We start from the raw sequence: 19,162 nt of genomic DNA, 5'->3' as shown, positions 1-19,162 counted from the left end.
TGTTTAAATTAATAAAATATTAAAAAAATAATAAGACATTATTATAACTTGATCATTTTGTTAAATGAGTAAAATTGATATAAATTTTAAAAATTACATTAAAAATATTGAAATTAAAAGAATAAAAAATAATTATATGAAATAAATAAATTTTAATGTTATTTAAATTACGAGCATATATAACAAACATTATAACGTGTGAAAGAACTAGTTTAATAAAACATTCTCTCATAAAATTTTATGAAGTTGAGTTAAATTAAATATAATTTTTTGCTCTTGGATGGAGAAATTTGATTCTATGAATTTAGATTTGGATTATATAACATTTTTTTGTGAATATTCTAAATTACAATGTATTTAAACTTAGTTGAAATCCTTTGCTTTTATCATAGGTTAAAAATTAAAGATTTAAAATAACTCTTATTATTTTAAATCTATTTTACTATTTTTATGATGCCTTTTAAATTAAATGTTTAAAATTTAAATTTTAAATCTAAATTTTAGAATCCAAACGCAGCAAAACATAGCTTGTAGAATTTTCAATTCAGACGCGTAGGGATGCGAAGGATGAAAATGTGGTGCGCTGGTAGGTGCGATTTAGGTAACGCTGGCCTAAACGAAACCCAACCGCAAACAGGCTGTAACACCAGTTCTTTTTGCCTAGCAGCCGCCCCATCCTCTTTCTGACTGCGTACACATCTCCTTCCTCATCCACCGTCGACGGCTTTGAGCTGCCGGACGATCAGTGCCAATGTCCTAACAAACCTTAGGCACATTGATTTCAGGTCTGCAGATTTTTCCCTCAATTTTTTTGTTACTTCCTCTCACTTGTTTCTCGGTCTGACTCGGCTGCTTATAGTTCCCCCACCCTCTCGAACGGACTCTCATTAAAGATCAAGAAGGCGACCGCCGATCTAACTGCACTGGCGCTGTTTTCAAGTTTGTCTTCTCTCAACTCACGACGATCTTTCAACTCGCTCTTTTGTTCTTTGTTCCCATCGATACCCTTCATCTCCCTCGGAGAATCAGCCACTTCCAGGTTCGTCATCGTTCTTCTTTTTTGCTTTTAATTATATATTCGTTTTTCAGTTACAGATTTCAGGTTTTTCAATTTTTTTTGAATTCTTAACTTGACATGTTCAAGAAGAAGGGACTGAAAAATTTTAAATCATTGAAGTTTTCAAGCTGGTTCTGTTATGTGGGAATTGTGATTATTGTCCAAAATTTTGGGTTGCATGTAATTGGTATTCGGCTATCACTTAATATTTCTGTTACGATGTGCTTCATGAACTAATAGCAATAGGATTGAGGATGCGATGGAGAGTTTGGTAGAAATTATTGCTGCAAATAAAGTTTTAATGTGTGGAGATCTCTCTGTTAGGATGTGCTTCATGAACTAAGATTTCTGTTAGGCTTGCTAGAAAATGATATCCATGACAATAATTTGTGGAAATCTTTTTTGGAAATGGAATTTCACTTTTGGAGCTTTAGTGGTATCATTATTTGTGCGTGTGTATATATATAACGTAAGAAGAAAAAATCCCTCTTTTTTCATCTGTTTTAGCATTTTTTTTTTAATGATCAAACATCTCTGTTTAACTCTTTTTTGAAATAATTTTGTTATTGGTTTCAGTGTAATGATGCCTTTTTTTTTTTTTCTGTTCTTTTAGTTTTCTGTTTTATCTCTCATTATTTTGCTATTCAATGTTCTCTTTTCCTGTTTGGTTTTGAGAAAATTAAAAAGTCAGGTTGTGAATTTGAGTTCATTATGTTTGCTTCCTTTTGCATATCAACAAGCTTCACACCTTCAATTAGTGTTCTTGATTCACTATTGTTGCTTGCAGCAATTTTGGAACATTCCTCTTCATGAGAATTGCCAGTACCCATTCTTGGATCCGAGCTCCAAATAATTTCGCTAACCTATGCTTGATTTCATCAAATAACTTTCTTTGATCTTCCTTCATCTTTTGTTGAATTTTTCTTTGATTTTCTAGAATTTGTTGAAATTTCATTTCTTTTTCTTCAAACCCGTGATAGATTGTTTTCTACTAAAGTTTGAATTTCTGCTCCAAACCTTGGAATCAATCCTCAAGAGCCTTGATTCTTGCTTCACCTTCCATTGTTGATAGAATAGAAAGTAAGAGAAGAAAGAACAAAATTGAGAAGAGAAAGAATGAGAAATGGAGAGAGAGGCAGAGAAAGAAGAAGAAAGGAAATGTAAAGAAGAGAGATACAAATGAGGAAGAAAGGGAGAACAAGAAACAGAATTCCTATTGATCCATCCTGCTATGATGCCAACTATTGCCCCAAGATTTTGGTGGCTTAATTATAAAGAAAGGAGTTAAAAGAGAAGAAACAGCGGAGAAGGAGAAGGGGAAATAGAGATAAAGAGAGGGGAGAGAAGAGGGTGAAATTCTTTTTTAGTTGATTCCATGATGGCAGTGCAATTCATGTGCTTCATACAATCACCTGTAACTTCTAAATGGATTCAACTAAGGGCAGGTTCATTATCATTGGCATTTTCAGATTTCTATTTTATTTTATTTTATTTTTTAAGGAAAATCAACGTGCAATGTGTTCGGCAAGATGTGCTGTGTTTATTCTTTAACCGCATATCTTGCAATGTTTCACAAAACGCAAATTGATAAAGAGGAAACCATGAATTGTGGTTTTCATATTATTGACGCTACTGTCAAAATACAAGCGTCATTCTACTTAATACTCTCTTCTCTCTCAACAATCTCCACCCTCCCTTTTGATTGTTTCTCGTTAATCTCCTCCTTGCTCCTTTCACTTTAGTGTCATCCACATCAATAATCTCTTATCCACTAGATTTAGAACTTGATCCTTTAATTATTCTTTGTTTGCTTAAAACTTGGCTCTGTTGTCATGGCTTTGGGTGATATAAAAATCATGAATTTAGGGCTAGATGATCATGAGAAACATGAAATTGTTGGGTTTCTCTTTAATCTCATAAAACTTGATGGTTATGATGCAAAAATAAGATATTGGTGGTAGAATAGTTTGGGCAATACAACAATAACTAAGCTTTAATCCCAAACTAGTAGAGATCGGCTGTTTTTGCCATTCAACTCTGTTTGAGATCAATTTCGCATCAATATTTAAAAGATGTAATTCCTTTGATACTATTTCCTTAAATGTCATTTTTGGTCTCATCCTTTCTCGTCTCTTTCCTTCCAACACTAATTTATCTCATTTCCATACTGGAGCATTTGATTCATGACGTCTGAACATTTTGGGAAATAGTTGGATTAATTTTTATTTTTTAGTTTTGAGTGGCTTTAATTTGTTGTGAAAAGATGAAGTGAAAGAGGTTAAAAAATGAATAAAAAATGATAAGGTGTTGATTTAATGTCAGTAGATAGAAGGCAAGCAGAATAAACAAGAATGGAGGAAAGAGAAGATTTGCAGTGGTTTTCTTAAAAAAAAAAAAAGTAGGAAACAGTTTGTTGTTTTTGTTAAACCAAAAACAAGAAAGCTACAATGTAACCAAATACACCCTAAGCAATTGACAAGCAACTAAATTCTAGCTGAGCAATTGATTCTCCTTTCTTGATGAGTATCTCCTTCTGGGTAGGCTATCCTTAGTCATGACATTTTTCAATATGTTTTTTCTTTTGAATGATAATTTTCAAATTATTTAGAGCTGCTTGAAATTGAGGTTCAAACTTTTTGGAAAAACACCCTCGTAGATGCTGTTTGAAAAAGTTGATTAGCTATTTTGGAGTCTTTGTGCTTAAAATTTGCCAAATTTAACTTAAAAACAAATTTTAATGGCCTCTAAACTAGTGCTTCTCACAGTAGTAGGTAGCACAAATAATAATTGCCGAACAGACACTTTGTTTACTGTTAGTTTTTTTTTGAACCCAACAACATTTATTTTCCACAGAATTGAAAAGATTGTGTTAATTATAATATTTTTTCCTTTTAATCTTAGGAACTTGTGATAGTCCATGTGTACTTGTTATGTGATTAAGTTCACATGCTATAGTCCACTTATTTAATGAGCAAAAGTGTGCTAAAATGGTGAATTTTAGTTGTTAACAAGGTATAAAATAGCTGTGTGATGCTGCCGTAAGAATGAAAATTTATATGTTCATATATATTAAATAAAATTATTATTTATAATTTATTTTAAAAAATTATTTAACTATTTCCATTTTTCACATGAGTAAAATATATCCATAAATATTTTAGCCTAAAAAATTATAATATGATTTTATGAATTAATAAGTTAAAGTATTGTCTTAATTCATATATTCATTATAATTATAGTATGATTGTTATTTAGTATATTTTTTCTTTAGAAATAATCTATAATGATTAGGATAAATATAATTATTTAAAATTTAAAAATAATTAAAATAAAATAAAATAAAATTTTAAAATTAAATATTGAAAAAATATAAAGGTAGAAATTGGTAGGATTTAACCAATTAAAGTAAGAAGAAAAAACACTTAATGAAAATTTTACTATACTGTTGTTTCTTCAAATAATAACATAAAATTGTGTTTTGATATATATAAATAGCTAGGATTGATTGCCTAATACTTTTATATATATATAATTTGCAGTATTTTTTAAATGACATTAGTCTAAATTATTTTTAATTTATTATCATTGTTGTATTTTTATAATTTCATTTTTTAAATTATTTATTTATGAAAAAATAAAAATATCTTTTACATGTAATTATATTTTTTGAATTATTTGAAAAAATTTAAATAATATTTTTTATGTGAATGTTGAATAAATTTAATTATATAAAAAAAGCAAAAGGGAAAAAATTTAAAATTAAAACAAAAAGGCTAAAGACTAAAATAGTACTTTCACTATTCAATTTATAATTTAATTAAATTTTATTTAAATTATATTTTTTATAAATATTAAATAAATTTAAAAAGTGAAAAAAAAAAAAAACTGTAAAATGCCTTTGATAACAAAACCTAGCTAGCTGCACCAAATTCTTCCTCAAGATTTTTTCATGTAGCAACCAGCAGGTAAAATAAAAGATGAGGGATAAAGATGTCTTTTCTACTGTTCCTTAGGAACAGTGAAAGTGTCATGGATTTTAGTATAACGTAATAATGGTTACCTCAAACTTATAAAATTACATTATTATTAGGGGAAGTGGACCAGGTAATCATCTTTGTTTGTTGTTAATTTGGTGAAAAAGAATATTCATTCAAAGGTTTTGAACTTTTATATGTTTTTTTCGTTAAGTGTCTGCAGTATTATCTTTGTTGATTTTGCTGAGCTTTTGCTAGGCTGTAACGGTTTATGATAGGCAACTATAGGTCATTCAACTTCATATTTAAATTCGATTTGCCTTTCAATATTTCGTGCATCCCATAACTGTTCAGCCACATGACAAAAGGAACCAACAACCTAATTCAACTTTTTTGATAAACATATATAAAAAAGAGAATGCAAATTAAAGAATTTTGAGTATTACCTCTTGTAGCAATTTCACTTTTTTTTTTCTTTAGATAAAATTGTTAGAAATAAAGATTGTCTAGATAGAAACTAATTGGAACCATGTTGACAATTACCTCCTGCAGTTGCATTGCTTCCTTGCCTTTTTTTTTTGTTTGTTGCAAATACAAAGATGAAATTCTGTAGGCAAAAATGCAAAGATAAGAGATTGACATTTTTTTTTTGTAATGTCATTTTACTTCTATAAATCACACAGATTTTAAGAGATCTTACTAAATCTCTTAAAGATCTTTCTTAGATCTCCTGCAGATACAAATCATTGATCAAAATCCTAAATATTTAGATCTTTTTATTTTTGTCTATCAAGCCATTTGTTGAAACAATGTTCTTTCCTGCTTTGATTGTTATATATTGTAATAGATTTTATTCTTAACTTTTTTACCACAGTGAAGTTCATTTGCAAGACTTGAGTTGCTGTCCCACGAGTGACGAGTGATACTGCTCAAATTTTTGACAAAGAAAAAAAAATATTTGGTTGATAGAGAAGAGAAAGGGAAAAAGCACCCCTCTCTCTTCTTTCCGAAAGAAATCATTGTTCTGTTCGCCAACTCTCCTTGACCTGCTTGAGATTAGATCTCTGTTAAAGTTGAAATCACTAATTCAAAGGAGTTTATCTGATTTTGTTGTTAGAAGAACAATTCTATGGCTACAGTGAAACCTGGTCGCTCCAGAGGAACGCCGGTGAAGGAGAATGGGACGAAGCTTGAAGAAGGTCTGAATGTATTCAAGTCCGATAAGTTTGATGCCAATGCTTATGTTCAGTCTAAATGCTCTCTCAATGACAAGGTCAATATATTCTGTTTTGTATTTGATTGAATTCTTCATATCAGTTTGCTGAAATTTTGTTGTTGGGGATGAGGAACCTTTAATTTTTATTTTGAACTTTGTATTTGAGTCACTGCAAATTATGATAAACTTTTACTTCTGGTTACAGGAAATAAGACAATTATGCTCATATCTTTTGGATTTGAAGAAAGCTTCAGCTGAAGAAATGCGTAAGAGTGTCTATGCAAATTATGCAGCTTTCATTCGGTAAGTTCTTATTGAATTATTTTGGTGATGGCAGTCATCACTACATCTCATTTTTATTGCAAATGTGCAACATTTTTTTGAAATTAATCTCAAATTTATAAATGAACTTTTGGCTTTGTAGTTTGTATATCTATTAAATACATTTGCTAACTATATTTTTGTTTGTTGCATTTTGTTGTATCTTTGATTTCTAGGATATGGAGCCATATTTTAATGCAATAACACGAAATCCACTGTGCTCATATATTTTTGACTAATCTTTATGAGCAAATAATGTTAAGAAAAGAAATATTTTGAAACATGAATATTGTCATTGCTTAGTAAAATTTGATTCCCAAACTAAAGGAGGGGAACCTCGCATTCCCAAGAATATGAGAAAAACTATATTGACAATCATGCCTCAATTATTATGATGATTAAAATAAAAAAAAATTCTCTTATTATCATTAATAATTAAGACATTTTTTCCTTTACCAATTAAAAATTATTTTCTGGACAAGTGACTGAAAAAATCCAAAAAATTACATGCTTTTTCAATCTTAGACATCATCTCACTCTACATGGTACTTTCCTTCATGTCAACGTTCCATGTTTCATGCTTGAAGAGCTCACTTTATGAGTGTTGCTTTTTTCCCCCTTTTAAATTCCATACCTTGTCCTTAGTGTAAAGTACTTCGATGATGACTTCTTCATCTTTCAATATTCATATTTCGAGACTACCAGCTTGTGTTGAGTGGCAAGTGCCTCTCTTTTATGACTTTTAGTTCTTATATAAAGCTTGATTAGTTGTTCTTGTGACTTGTGAGCAATGTATTTGACTACTGTTTAGCCACTTTAAAAGGAAATTAGGTTGTACCTTTTTTACGCAACAGTTGTTTCCTAGGACTTGATCATAAGCCAAAGCAACTCTAAAATGTTTTTCTTTGGTCTTTCTGCTCCTAGAACCATAAACTTCATGTGCTCTCTCATATTCTTTCTTATTGCTTCTCACATGCTCATTTAGATCACCTAGAATAAAAGTAATTTTGTAATTACATATCCTCTTTACGAGTTCATCGATATCTTTCTAGAATATTTGCTTACTGCCCTAGTCCAAGCTTCCAAACCAACTTGTGGGTTTAAGTGCTAATAACATTTATCGTCTCTCATCCAAGAAGTAATTTAACCAGGATAATAATTCTCCTATTCTCTCATGCTTGATTCTTCAAGCTCTTATCAGCTATAATGCTTTCTTCTTCCCCATCTATCATTGTTTGTAGCTTGTATTCCTTATCTCCTTATTTTTTTTCTGCTTTGCACTCTCTTGTACGCAGGTAAAGTTTCCTAACCATTCTTCCTATGTCAATGTTTCAAATTATTGAGAAAATTATATGTTTTTCATTCCCAATCAGCCAGATGTTGTCCCAGTTGGCATTAAAAAATTATTCAATTAAGCTACATTTCAATGCCATATCAATAGGACACACTGTAGTTAGAGAAGTGGGCAAGTTTCCTAACCATTCTTTCTATGTCAATGTTTCAAAATATTGAGAAAATTATATATTTTTTCATTCCCAATCAGCCAGATCTTGTCCCAATTAGCATTAAAAGATTATTAAATTAAGCTACATCGCAATGCCATATCAATAGGACACACTGTAGTTAGAGAAATTGGGAATTGCCTACATCATAAAATCATTACAAACTCTGAAGTTCATAAATCCTGTTGACGATTTTAAAAAAAGGTGGCTATAATTGAAAAAAAATGTAAAATTTTGGATTTGTTTTACTTTGCCCTTAATATTTAAGGATATAAATATAGGCCTTCATTTTATTGTAAAGAATATATTTTTGGTAAAGTAGTCCAGAGTGACATGATAATATTAAATAATAACTGTTAAATATAAGGGTATAATTGTAATATTGTCAAAATATTTTCATGATTACAAAACCAGAAAACACATGAATGTTATAAACCAAACACAATAGCAATGCACTTTTGGTAGTTTGAGATCACTTTATTGGGAATGTTATTTTGACAGGCAAGCAATATTTTGTGAACCAAATAAATTTAGTAATTATATTCCCTTTTAAAATATGGGATTATTTGAAGTGTGATTCCTGTGTAAAACAAATACTGGTATCTGAAACTGCTCCCTGCTTGCCCCACTTCACTTGAACCAAATGGTACCTTGATGCCACTGTGAATCAGTCTAGATGTTCAGGCTATAGAACACTTTTTTTCTTTCTTTAAAATACCTTGTTTATTGATTATTTTGGAATTTGAATGATCTTTATTTCTTGCTTAAAGCACTTCAAAAGAGATATCAGATTTAGAGGGGGAGCTTTCATCCATCAGAAATCTGCTATCTACTCAGGCTACTTTAATTCACAGTTTAGCGGAGGGTGTTCATATTGATTCAATATCTACCAAAGCTTCGGAAGCCTCTGCAATAAATGGCTTGTTAAATACTGAACATCGAGAACCTTCTGACTTGGAGAAGTGGTCAGTTGAATTCCCTGATCTCCTTGATGTTTTGTTAGCCGAAAGGAGAGTGGATGAAGCCATAGCAGCCCTTGATGAAGGAGAACATGTAGCATCTGAAGCAAAAGAAACAAAATCATTGAGTCCTGATATACTTGGGTCATTGCAGACGGCTCTTATGGAGCGCCGGCAAAAGTTAGCTGATCAGCTTGCTGAAGCTGCTTGTCAACCTTCTACCCGTGGAAGCGAACTTCGTGCAGCTATATCAGCTCTTAAAAAGCTGGGGGATGGTCCTCGTGCTCATAATTTACTACTCAATGCTCATTTCCAGAGATATCAGTGCAACATGCAAAGCCTTCGCCCATCGAGCACCTCGTATGGAGGGGCATATACTGCTGCACTTTCACAGTTAGTGTTCTCTGCTATAGCTCAAGCTGCTAGTGATTCTTTGTCTATTTTTGGCAAGGAACCAGCTTATACTTCTGAGCTTGTAATGTGGGCTACAAAGCAAATAGAGGCCTTTGCTGTTCTAGTTAAAAGACATGCATTAACATCCTCAGCCGCTGCTGGAGGTTTAAGAGCTGCTGCAGAGTGTGTTCAAATAGCCTTAGGTCATTGTTCTTTGTTGGAAGCTCGTGGCTTGGCACTTTGTCCTGTGCTCTTAAAACTATTTAGACCTAGTGTTGAGCAAGCATTAGATGCAAATCTTAAACGAATTGAAGAGAGCACTGCTGCTTTGGCTGCTGCTGATGATTGGATACTTACTTACCCTCCAAAACAGTCTGGTAGGTCTTCTGTTGCATCTCTTGGTAACACGGCTGCATTTCAGCATAAACTTACAAGCAGTGCCCATCGGTTCAATTTGATGGTCCAGGTGAACAATCTTTCCCACATTATTTCTAATGAATTGAACTTTGTTTCTCTCCCTTCTTTTCCCCCTTATTGTCATTTTTGCTTTAATTGCTTGGTATATCATTCTTGCTTGAAGACATACTGAATGTGTTTCAATTTGTGGAAAATATCACCGCAAGATTGTTTTATCCCTTACTTTCTGATCACTGATACTTCTGCAATTTATTAAGTCATATTTTGAAACTTTAAACCTGACTTTTTTTTCCCTCTCATGGGTTGAAAATTGGTTCGGATGATATTTATTTTGCATATTGCTTTTTTAAATGGACAACAAAAAGTTAGATATTTACTCTAACTTTAGTTTTTGACTGGCAATTTAGTCTTTTAATTGTTTGGTTGCTGCTTGATGGTTCAATGGTCTTTTGACCTTGAAAATTTTGTTCCTTTTACAGCATATTTGTTGACTTGGATTTTATCTGTGGGTCTAACTCTAAGTGAAAATATCATTTGAAATTATGTGAAATTTATCATGGGATAACCATCATGAAAATAATACTTGAGCATAAATAATAGTATAGTGTTTATAGTTTGGGAATGAATATGGCGTAGTCAAACATATGGTTAGAACACTATAAAATTATGAATGGATGGCATACTTTTGTATTTGTTGAAAACATAATGGATGTTATAAATATTCATAGTGAGATATATTTAACTAAAATAAATGTAGAATAATAGAGAACCCATGGAACAGATTTAAAATAGGTATCTAATTAACCTTTTATTGAGTAACTTAGTAATGGACACTTGTGCATTCACTACAATCAACAATGTTCCCGCTTCAGCAATTTTATGGTAATACAATATCTAATTGCAATTGAATGCTCTTGCTTTATTATATAATAATAGATTATGTATTATTATTATTATTATTATTATTATTATTATTATTATTATTATTATTATTTTCCCCCTATATGCTTACTGCTGGATTATTCACTTTAATTTGATCTTTCAATTGAGTGGAGCTGCTTCATCAACTTGTTGCATCTCTAAAGTGCTTTTGAATTATTAATGCTTTCCTTAACCATTGGTGCATATGTTCCTTGTGTTAGCTGTGATTACTGATTATTTTTTATATTTCTTCTTTGATTGTTCCTTCATTTGTGACATTGTTTCACTTGCTCTTTAGGACTTCTTTGAGGATGTTGGACCACTTTTAAGCATGCAGCTGGGAAGTCAATCACTGGAAGGCTTGTTTCAAGTATTTAATTCATATGTGAACATGCTGATAAAAGCATTACCAGGTTCAATAGAAGAAGAAGCAAACTTTGAGGGTTCAGGTAATAAAATTGTACGGATGGCTGAAACTGAAGCCCAGCAGATTGCATTGCTAGCCAATGCATCATTATTGGCTGATGAACTGCTCCCACGGGCTGCCATGAAGCTCTCTCCTCTGCACCAAGCGAATTACAAGGATGATCCCCGTAGGAGGACTTCGGATAGGCAAAATCGCCATCCTGAGCAGCGAGAATGGAGGAAACGGCTTGTGAGTTCAGTTGATAGATTAAAAGATACTTTTTGTCGCCAACATGCACTTGATCTCATTTTTTCAGAAGATGGTGATAGTCACCTTAGTGCAGAAATGTACATAAACATGGATGGAAGTGCAGATGAGGTGGAATGGTTTCCATCTCCAATATTCCAGGTACTTATTATTTTTTTGGGAGTGTGAGAGGGGTGTTAAAGAAGGGTTTGCATGTTGCATTTATTGCTATGCTAGTCAGGATGATTTTTGTATTTTTTTTTGGTTGCAGTTTGATTGATATATGCCAATTTAAAATATACTATGCTCAAGTTTCATATGATGTTATCAATACAAAGATAACTAAAAATTTATTGGAGCAAGAGAAACTAGAACAATTTTCTGTTGCTTTTTCATGTTGGTTACCTTGACTTCAATTGTGAGCTTATCATATTGGCACTTGGTTTACTACATTTTATGTGTGCGTCTCACATGTCTCTCACACGTCTGGGCATGTGACACTGTCATTTATACTTTTCATTAAAAGTTTGAGGACTCTTTGGGACCTGCAATTTGGTGGAAGAATTGAATTTAACAGTTATGGCATAACTATTTTTGGTAGATTAGTTTAGGTGACTTTATAGTTAGAGATGATAACTTGACTCCTCCACAATGGGAAAACAGTATCCCACTTCAAACACAATGGGGAATGCCTACCCTGCCCCAATTTTTCCCTAATTTCAAAAAAAAAAAAAAAGTATCTTAATAATTTTTAACTTATATAAATATGTAAAAAAATTATTTTCTGAAAGTAAATTTATTTCTTATATTTTCCTGAAAATGTATAATTTATTACTTGATATTATTCTTCTTTACTCTATTAATTAATAGTATGCAAAAGTTAACGTATATGCTACAGTATTTGATTTAATATATTAAAAAATAAGTTCTTTAGTCATTTATAAATTATAAAAACGAATACAAGGATAACTGCCCCTGTTCTGATGCTTAATTGGAAGGAAATGGGAATGCCAAAACCTCCTCTGCCACATTGCCATTCCTACATCATATCATTGACCAGTTAAAATGTTTGGTTGAGAAAATTTTATGTGATTCATATTAATTGGAGGCTGTTTTGGGGACTTATCTGGATTGAAAGAAATTGTAAATTGGTTAAATTCTCTATCGACTTGCATTTGGCGTGTGGAAATATGAGACTGAAACTTGTGCTGCCGAGGAAAAGCTCTGTGATTTGTGAGTGCTTTTGAATGGTTAATTATTTCTGAATATAAGGACAATGAACTATTTTTAATATCTAGTCTCACTGTATTGCATCATATATATTATCTAATCTATTGATATGAGTTCTTATGGGTTCCTGTTATCATGATACAATGTAGGAACTTTTTCTAAAACTGAACCGAATGGCTAGCATAGCAGCAGATATGTTTGTAGGAAGGGAAAGATTTGCTACATTGCTATTGATGAGGCTTACAGAAACAGTTATATTATGGCTTTCAGAAGATCAAAGCTTTTGGGATGATATTGAAGAAGGCCCAAGGCCTTTGGGTCCTCTTGGTCTTCAACAGGTATGTAAAGCTGGCTTCTTTCGCCTGTTTTATATTGTTGTAATGGGTTGTTAACATGCAGCGTTGCTTGTTGATGTGCAGTTTTATTTGGATATGAAGTTTGTGATGTGCTTTGCTTCCCAAGGACGATACTTGTCAAGGAATTTGCATCGAGTTGTCAATGAGATCATTTCTAAGGCTGTGGCAGCATTTTCTGCTACAGGAATGGATCCAGACAGGTAAACAAGTAGTTTCTTTTTTGGGTTTCAATTTTGATGAACTTTATCTAATGTCACCGATGTCATTATAAAAGGATGAAGATATGCTACTGAAAATTCAGTAAAAATCCTGAAATATTCTATTTTCTAAAAAGGCTGCCAAAAAAGAGCATCACAGCCATTATCGTATTGGTAATGGCATGATAATGGCCGTTACCAATGCAACTTTTTTATAAGACAAAATGCTGTTTAAGGTAAAAGTATGAATGCAAAATACACTACAATGCTGTATTATACAAAATACCACACAACCGTATTGGTAATGGCATGATAATGGCAGTTACCAATGCAACTTTTTTATAAGACAAAATGCTGTTTAAGGTAAAAGTATGAATGCAAAATACACTACAATGCTGTATTATACAAAATACCACACAACAAATTATATGGATATTTTTAGCTTACTCATCATAATACAAAATATTATTTAATAAAGTTCACAAAATTAATAATTAAAATTAATACTGGCAAAATTTTAATTAATTTCCTACTGTTTAATTAAGTTTCCTATACTTTTAGCTTACATATCATGGTTTTAAAGCACGTAAGGGAAATAGGCTGTAATGGTACGCAAATTTTTTTGAAAAATTTGCAAAGTTTATGAAATGAGTAGATATTGATAGATACAAGTAAAATTAAGATACACAACTATATAATAAGCATAAATATATCAAACTAGATGTTATTTTGTAATTAATAATGTATTTTGGTAAAATTAATTCTAAAAAATAGTTCAAATTAGAAAGTATTATTGGGGTAACAGCCATTACTGTTGCTTAACGGTAAATAACTGCTGTTGCCATTACGTAACAGTGGTAACGGCTGTTACCCTTGCAAATCAAGATATGCCTTTAAATAACAGCCTAACGGGTAATGGTCCCTCTAAAACTTGTAAATAACGGCTATTACGTTATGTAATGGCTGTTATTTAAAATCATGTTACATATATGGATTCTTTAACTTAAATTTTAATTAATAGTTCATTGAAGTTTGAATTGACTTCATGATTGAAAGATATGAAAAAGTAGCAGCATCCTCCAAATATCTATATGAGAGGTAGAAATCGACTAACACTTTTAAGTGTAAATCTACAAGTTCATGTTGAAGAATTTTCCTCTCTCACTACAAAGCTGCATAATTAGCCATTATACATGACAAAGATCTTCATAATCTTTCTCATATTATACTTGCAGCTCCTTTATGGGATCATATTTGCAATTAATAATATGATAGTTTCTTCTATTTTCTTCATGGAAAGAAAACAGAGTTGAAAATAAATAGATGATAATCACAAATTGTGCAAAGTAAATAACCAAAAAAAGAGGTTCCTACTAGAAATACTTTAATTCACATAAGATAGGCCTTCCATGATCCAAGCATTCATCTGAATATGTTTCAACTTTCAAGTTAAGACATCAACATGTGATTAAAATTAATTAATGATTTCAAGAAAATTATTTTCAGATGTTTCATGATATAAAATCAAGCATATATGAAGCATATACGTAGATTAAACTATGGTCCTAGAAAATTCTCCACATTTATAACTACCATTGTTTAACCTGTTTATAGGGGAATTATTATTTTTTTTTTTTTAACCTGTAAATAAAAAATCAACCTATGCTTTTTTCCTTGAACTCAAAAGAATAATCATCATTGATCACAAACCAATGATTGGTGACTGGGTGCCTGTGATGGGATTAGCATGGAAATGGTTAATGATTTTTAAATAACATGACTGCAAATATTGAGGGATGCAATTATGGTCATGAAAGGGATATACCTGTTAACTGATAAGGGATGTTAAAATAAATAGGTTTAAAAGAAAAATGGGTTAAGTCAGGATTCAAAACCCCTGCTCTTGACATCCTTATTATTAAAATAAATAGAGCTCCATGCTTTCCACTTAGAAAAACACTCTAATTCTTATTGAAAAAAATGATAGAAAACATTCGCGGCTTGATTTCCAGACGTCCTCTAAATTTAGAATTATAGGGAAAATTGGTTTCTAATTTCCATTGAAAAAACTATCTAATTTGAATGTGAAATTCTATTTCTGTACTCCATAAAACTTGTCTGGAAAACATCTCTAATTCTCTACAAATGAACATTATTTTCAGTTCCATGGTATGCAATATGTGAATAGACTTTTTCTTTGTGTTGGTAATCAGTGGGTTTTTCTAGTCATTTAGGAGAATCTTTGTTGATTCACTTTAGGATTGTGATAGGGAGAAAGTGAAATTTCTTTGATGTGGTGCAGTTTTTTTTATTTTGTGTGCTGTTAGCGTGTGTGTGTGTGTGTGTGCGCGCGCGCGCGTATACCAGTCAATACAGTCCACCCAACTGTGGTTGATGTATGTTGCTCTCTTTACAAACAACAAATGCTGTTAGTTTCCTGTCTTCTATCTATTCTCTCCCCTCCCCCCTTTCTCTTTGTTTCCTCTCTCCGTCCTGCCACTCTCAATGCATTACACCCAATCCACCCAACTTTGGTCCTTGTATCTCTCTCTTCTCAACACAACAAATGAGTTTGGTTCATACAGTTTTGAAAAAGAGTTTAATGTTAGATTATGTCAAGACATTGGTCTACTTTTTTTTTTTTTTTTTAAGTCTTAAGAAATTGATGCAAAAATCTTAATTCTTATGTCTGGAGATGAAAAAAAAAAATGAATAGCTACATTTTATGTGTAGACCAATAAAAGAAGATGAAAATAAATGAAATGCAGGTTCTAGGGTAAATTTCAGCAATTGCCCCAAAACTACGAATGTTGTAACAATAGTATTCCTAAAAATCAATTTGCATGACAGCTCCTTAGATTTTGATTATCACTAAAGCCCTTGTTAAAATCTGATTGATTTTCTGGTGAGATGCTGATATGGAACATCATATTTTACACACACACACACACACACACACACACACACGCACGCATCCACATATATATATATATATATATATATATATATATATATATATATATATATATATATATATTTTAATTTTCTTGAATTTATTTTGTCTCTCTTCCTTTTCCTTCTTTTCTCTCTTTCCTCTCTCCTCCCACCTTCGTATCTTTATCTTCCTCCATTAATTATTTCTAGAAAAAAGCACACAGATTCATGCTTTGCTTTTCTCCGAAGGATCACTCACTCTAGCCAACTAGTCCACGCTCCTCTTCTTCTTCGCTCGTGATCTTGTGTTACAGATAAATCAAGTAAACCCTTGTTTTTTTCATTGTCAGTTCTATGCATAATTGCTTCATTCAACATACAAAAATTTTATGTCTTGCAAATATTAAATGATAACCCATTAGGTTAAATAAGTAAATAACTTAGAAATGTTCCAACATCAAAATTTATGAAAAAAAATGATAGAAAAAAAAAATTAACAATTCTATAATAGATTAATGATTAAAAAAAAGCCAAAATTTTCAAAACCTTTAATTTTGACAATTTTATCCAAATTGCCTAAGGTTGGAAATTTGATTCAATTTTTGCTCTTCAACTACATTTTCGATTTGTCTATGACTACCCACCTTATCACTATTATCGCCACCTTCAAAGTTATGTTCTGATATCTGCGGGGCATTTAATTTAGACAATATTTGGTGGCAGTGAAGAGAGTGGACGAACAAAACCACCTGATTTTGCTAAATGGCCAAGAGTTTTGATGCATGATGTATGTCAAAATGAAGTTTAGAAGGTATTGGTATATGGTAGTTGTGATGGGGTTGGATCATTGTGAGTGGCTGTAACTCGGTTGGAAAATGGAGTTGAAAAATTAGAAAAAGATTAGTTAGAATTGTAATAACCTTTGACAGTGGATGCTACATGTATAAAGAGAAACAACAAAATCTAAAAAGCAAGAACTGAAATTTGAGTATCATTTACGCACGAAATCTCTACTTCCCTAATCACTGAAAAGAAAGTGAAACAAAACTTTTAGGAAAACAATGAAAACTGAGGGGGCAGCATATGATTTTTTAAAATCTCTGTACAGATGATTGTATCACCATGTCTTATTTCATCTAACAAATTGCATATCACAATAGCCATATAACTGAAACAACAAATTAACAAAAAACTTATCTAACAAAACAATTAAAATAAAAATTAAACAACACCCATATAACGGAAAAACAACAATACCCATGTAACAATAATAAAATTAAAAATACCCATATAACAACAAATTAACAAGAAATATATCATATCTAAACGAAACAGTTAAAATAAAAAATAAAAAATAAATAAAACAATGCAGAATAAAAAGACGAGAGCAGAGTAGAGGTTCAGTTTTGAAGAAAAAGACGAGAAAAGAAAAAAAGAAGGGGGGAAAACAGAGGTTCTGTTTTGAACTACAGCAGAGTATAAGAAGAGAAAAGAGGATGAGACTTGGCTGTGTTGAAACTTGAAAGAAGAAAAACATGAAAGACGAGGAGAAGAAGATGAGAGACATACCTGTTGTGATTTGAGAGAGCCGGCTGCTGTGAGTGAGAGAGCTTTTGTTTTTGGTAGCCTGACAAAATGGGTCTGTCCTCTTAGGTTGTTTTATTTTTTATTTTTTATTTTTTTATTTTTATTTACTTGTGTGTAAAAGCAATTAAAAAAGAAAGAAAAAAAAAAGGTTACTGCTATCTTCTATAAGGTGTCGCCTCATCGCCTAAATGCCCAGTGCCTCGTCTGCTGGGCAGTCGCCTCATTGAAGCAAGACCAGGTGGAGCCAAGTGAGGCGCTAGAGGGTTGCCTTGCCTCGGTGCCTCACTTGCCTTTAACAATGCTGGTGGTGTGGTTGTGAGGGGATGGTTTTTAGAACAAACATGAGGAAAGTATTTTGGGCAAGCTAGGAGGAAAAAGATGTTGGATACCTTGGGGAGATTTGTGAGAGGGAGAAGCAATCATGCAAATGATGAAAGGAGATGGTGAAAAAGAAGATATATTGGTCCAATCAGATGCGAGAGGTGGATTTGTCTGTGGGAATATAACATGTCCAATTAGATGAGATAATGAGAGCGGCTGGTTCCTTCCCCTCCCGTACCTTTGTTCCTTCTCATTTATCCTTTTCATTCAGTGGTGGTGGGTATTTGAATAGCTAGCGTGTGTTCTCCCTTCCATTTGCATAGCCAAGTGATTTTAAAATAGCTTGCATTTCTGGGACTAATTTTATTATATTATTATTTTTATTTCTTTGTTTTGCTTTCGATGCCAGTTTGCTGCCAGAAGATGACTGGTTTAATGACATTTGTCAAGAAGCAGTGGAAAGATTAAGTGGAAAACCAAAAGCTATTGACGGAGATCGGGAACTTAACAGCCCAACTGCCTCTGTCTCTGCTCAATCCATTTCATCTGTCAGATCTCATGGAAGTTCCTAAGGCAGGTCCATTCCCCTTTGTAAATTAGGATGTGAATATGCTCATATGATTTGGTTTATTGATCCCTTGTTCCTTTAATATTCTTTTGTAATTTTAGTGTGTGATCCATCTTTTCTGAGGCTTTAGGACCGTATGAAATCTTTCTTTGAAGCATCTTTTGTTGTTGAGTTTCTGTTCGAGTCTGTAAATGCTGATTATTTTTATTTGATCCTGAACTCGGTTCTGTACTTACTCCTTGATATTGGTTGCTCTTCTTTATCTTCTTTATTTCATCCAAGTGTGAATGCAGGTGTGATATGTTAATCCGTTGATTTTCTGCCTCCTTCCTCTCTCTCTCTCTCTCTCTCTCTCTCTCTCTCTACACTTTATTCAGTAGTTTTTTTTTTCTTATTTTTTTTATTTTTACAAAGAATGGGCGGAGAACTTTTTTAAGTGGGTTTCTGCCTCGGTTGAAATATGTACCTACCACTAGATTTAGTTTGTGGACACTAAACTTGGCCGTGGTTTGGTCTGGACTGATTTTGATTCAGTGATTCAAGGGGATCCTATTTAG

The 19,162-nt window shown here is 32.2% G+C and overlaps 1 protein-coding gene across 2 annotated transcripts; it reads left to right on the top strand.

Moving 5' to 3' along the window:
- Positions 1 to 527: 527 nt before the first annotated feature.
- LOC131179323 (exocyst complex component EXO84B-like) lies at positions 528 to 18,840 on the top strand. 2 transcript variants are annotated; one of them, XM_058145937.1, is made up of 9 exons: positions 528 to 785; positions 860 to 1,039; positions 5,911 to 6,304; positions 6,453 to 6,550; positions 8,841 to 9,888; positions 11,059 to 11,574; positions 12,792 to 12,980; positions 13,062 to 13,198; positions 18,447 to 18,840. In XM_058145937.1, exons 3-9 carry the CDS (start codon positions 6,161 to 6,163, stop codon positions 18,607 to 18,609), a joined length of 2,295 nt encoding a protein of 764 aa, XP_058001920.1. In that variant the 5' UTR covers positions 528 to 785; positions 860 to 1,039; positions 5,911 to 6,160; the 3' UTR covers positions 18,610 to 18,840. The 2 variants fall into 2 exon arrangements, with proteins under 2 accessions (XP_058001920.1, XP_058001917.1); XM_058145934.1 differs by having other exon boundaries at positions 5,906 to 6,304.
- The last annotated feature ends 322 nt before the right edge of the window (positions 18,841 to 19,162 follow it).

The sequence above is a fragment of the Hevea brasiliensis genome, chromosome 1 (assembly GCF_030052815.1).
Source record: "Hevea brasiliensis isolate MT/VB/25A 57/8 chromosome 1, ASM3005281v1, whole genome shotgun sequence".
In the NCBI taxonomy this organism is placed as follows: Eukaryota; Viridiplantae; Streptophyta; class Magnoliopsida; order Malpighiales; family Euphorbiaceae; genus Hevea; species Hevea brasiliensis.
Note: the sequence above shows the minus strand (reverse complement) of the source record. Positions and strands in the feature narration are given on the sequence as shown.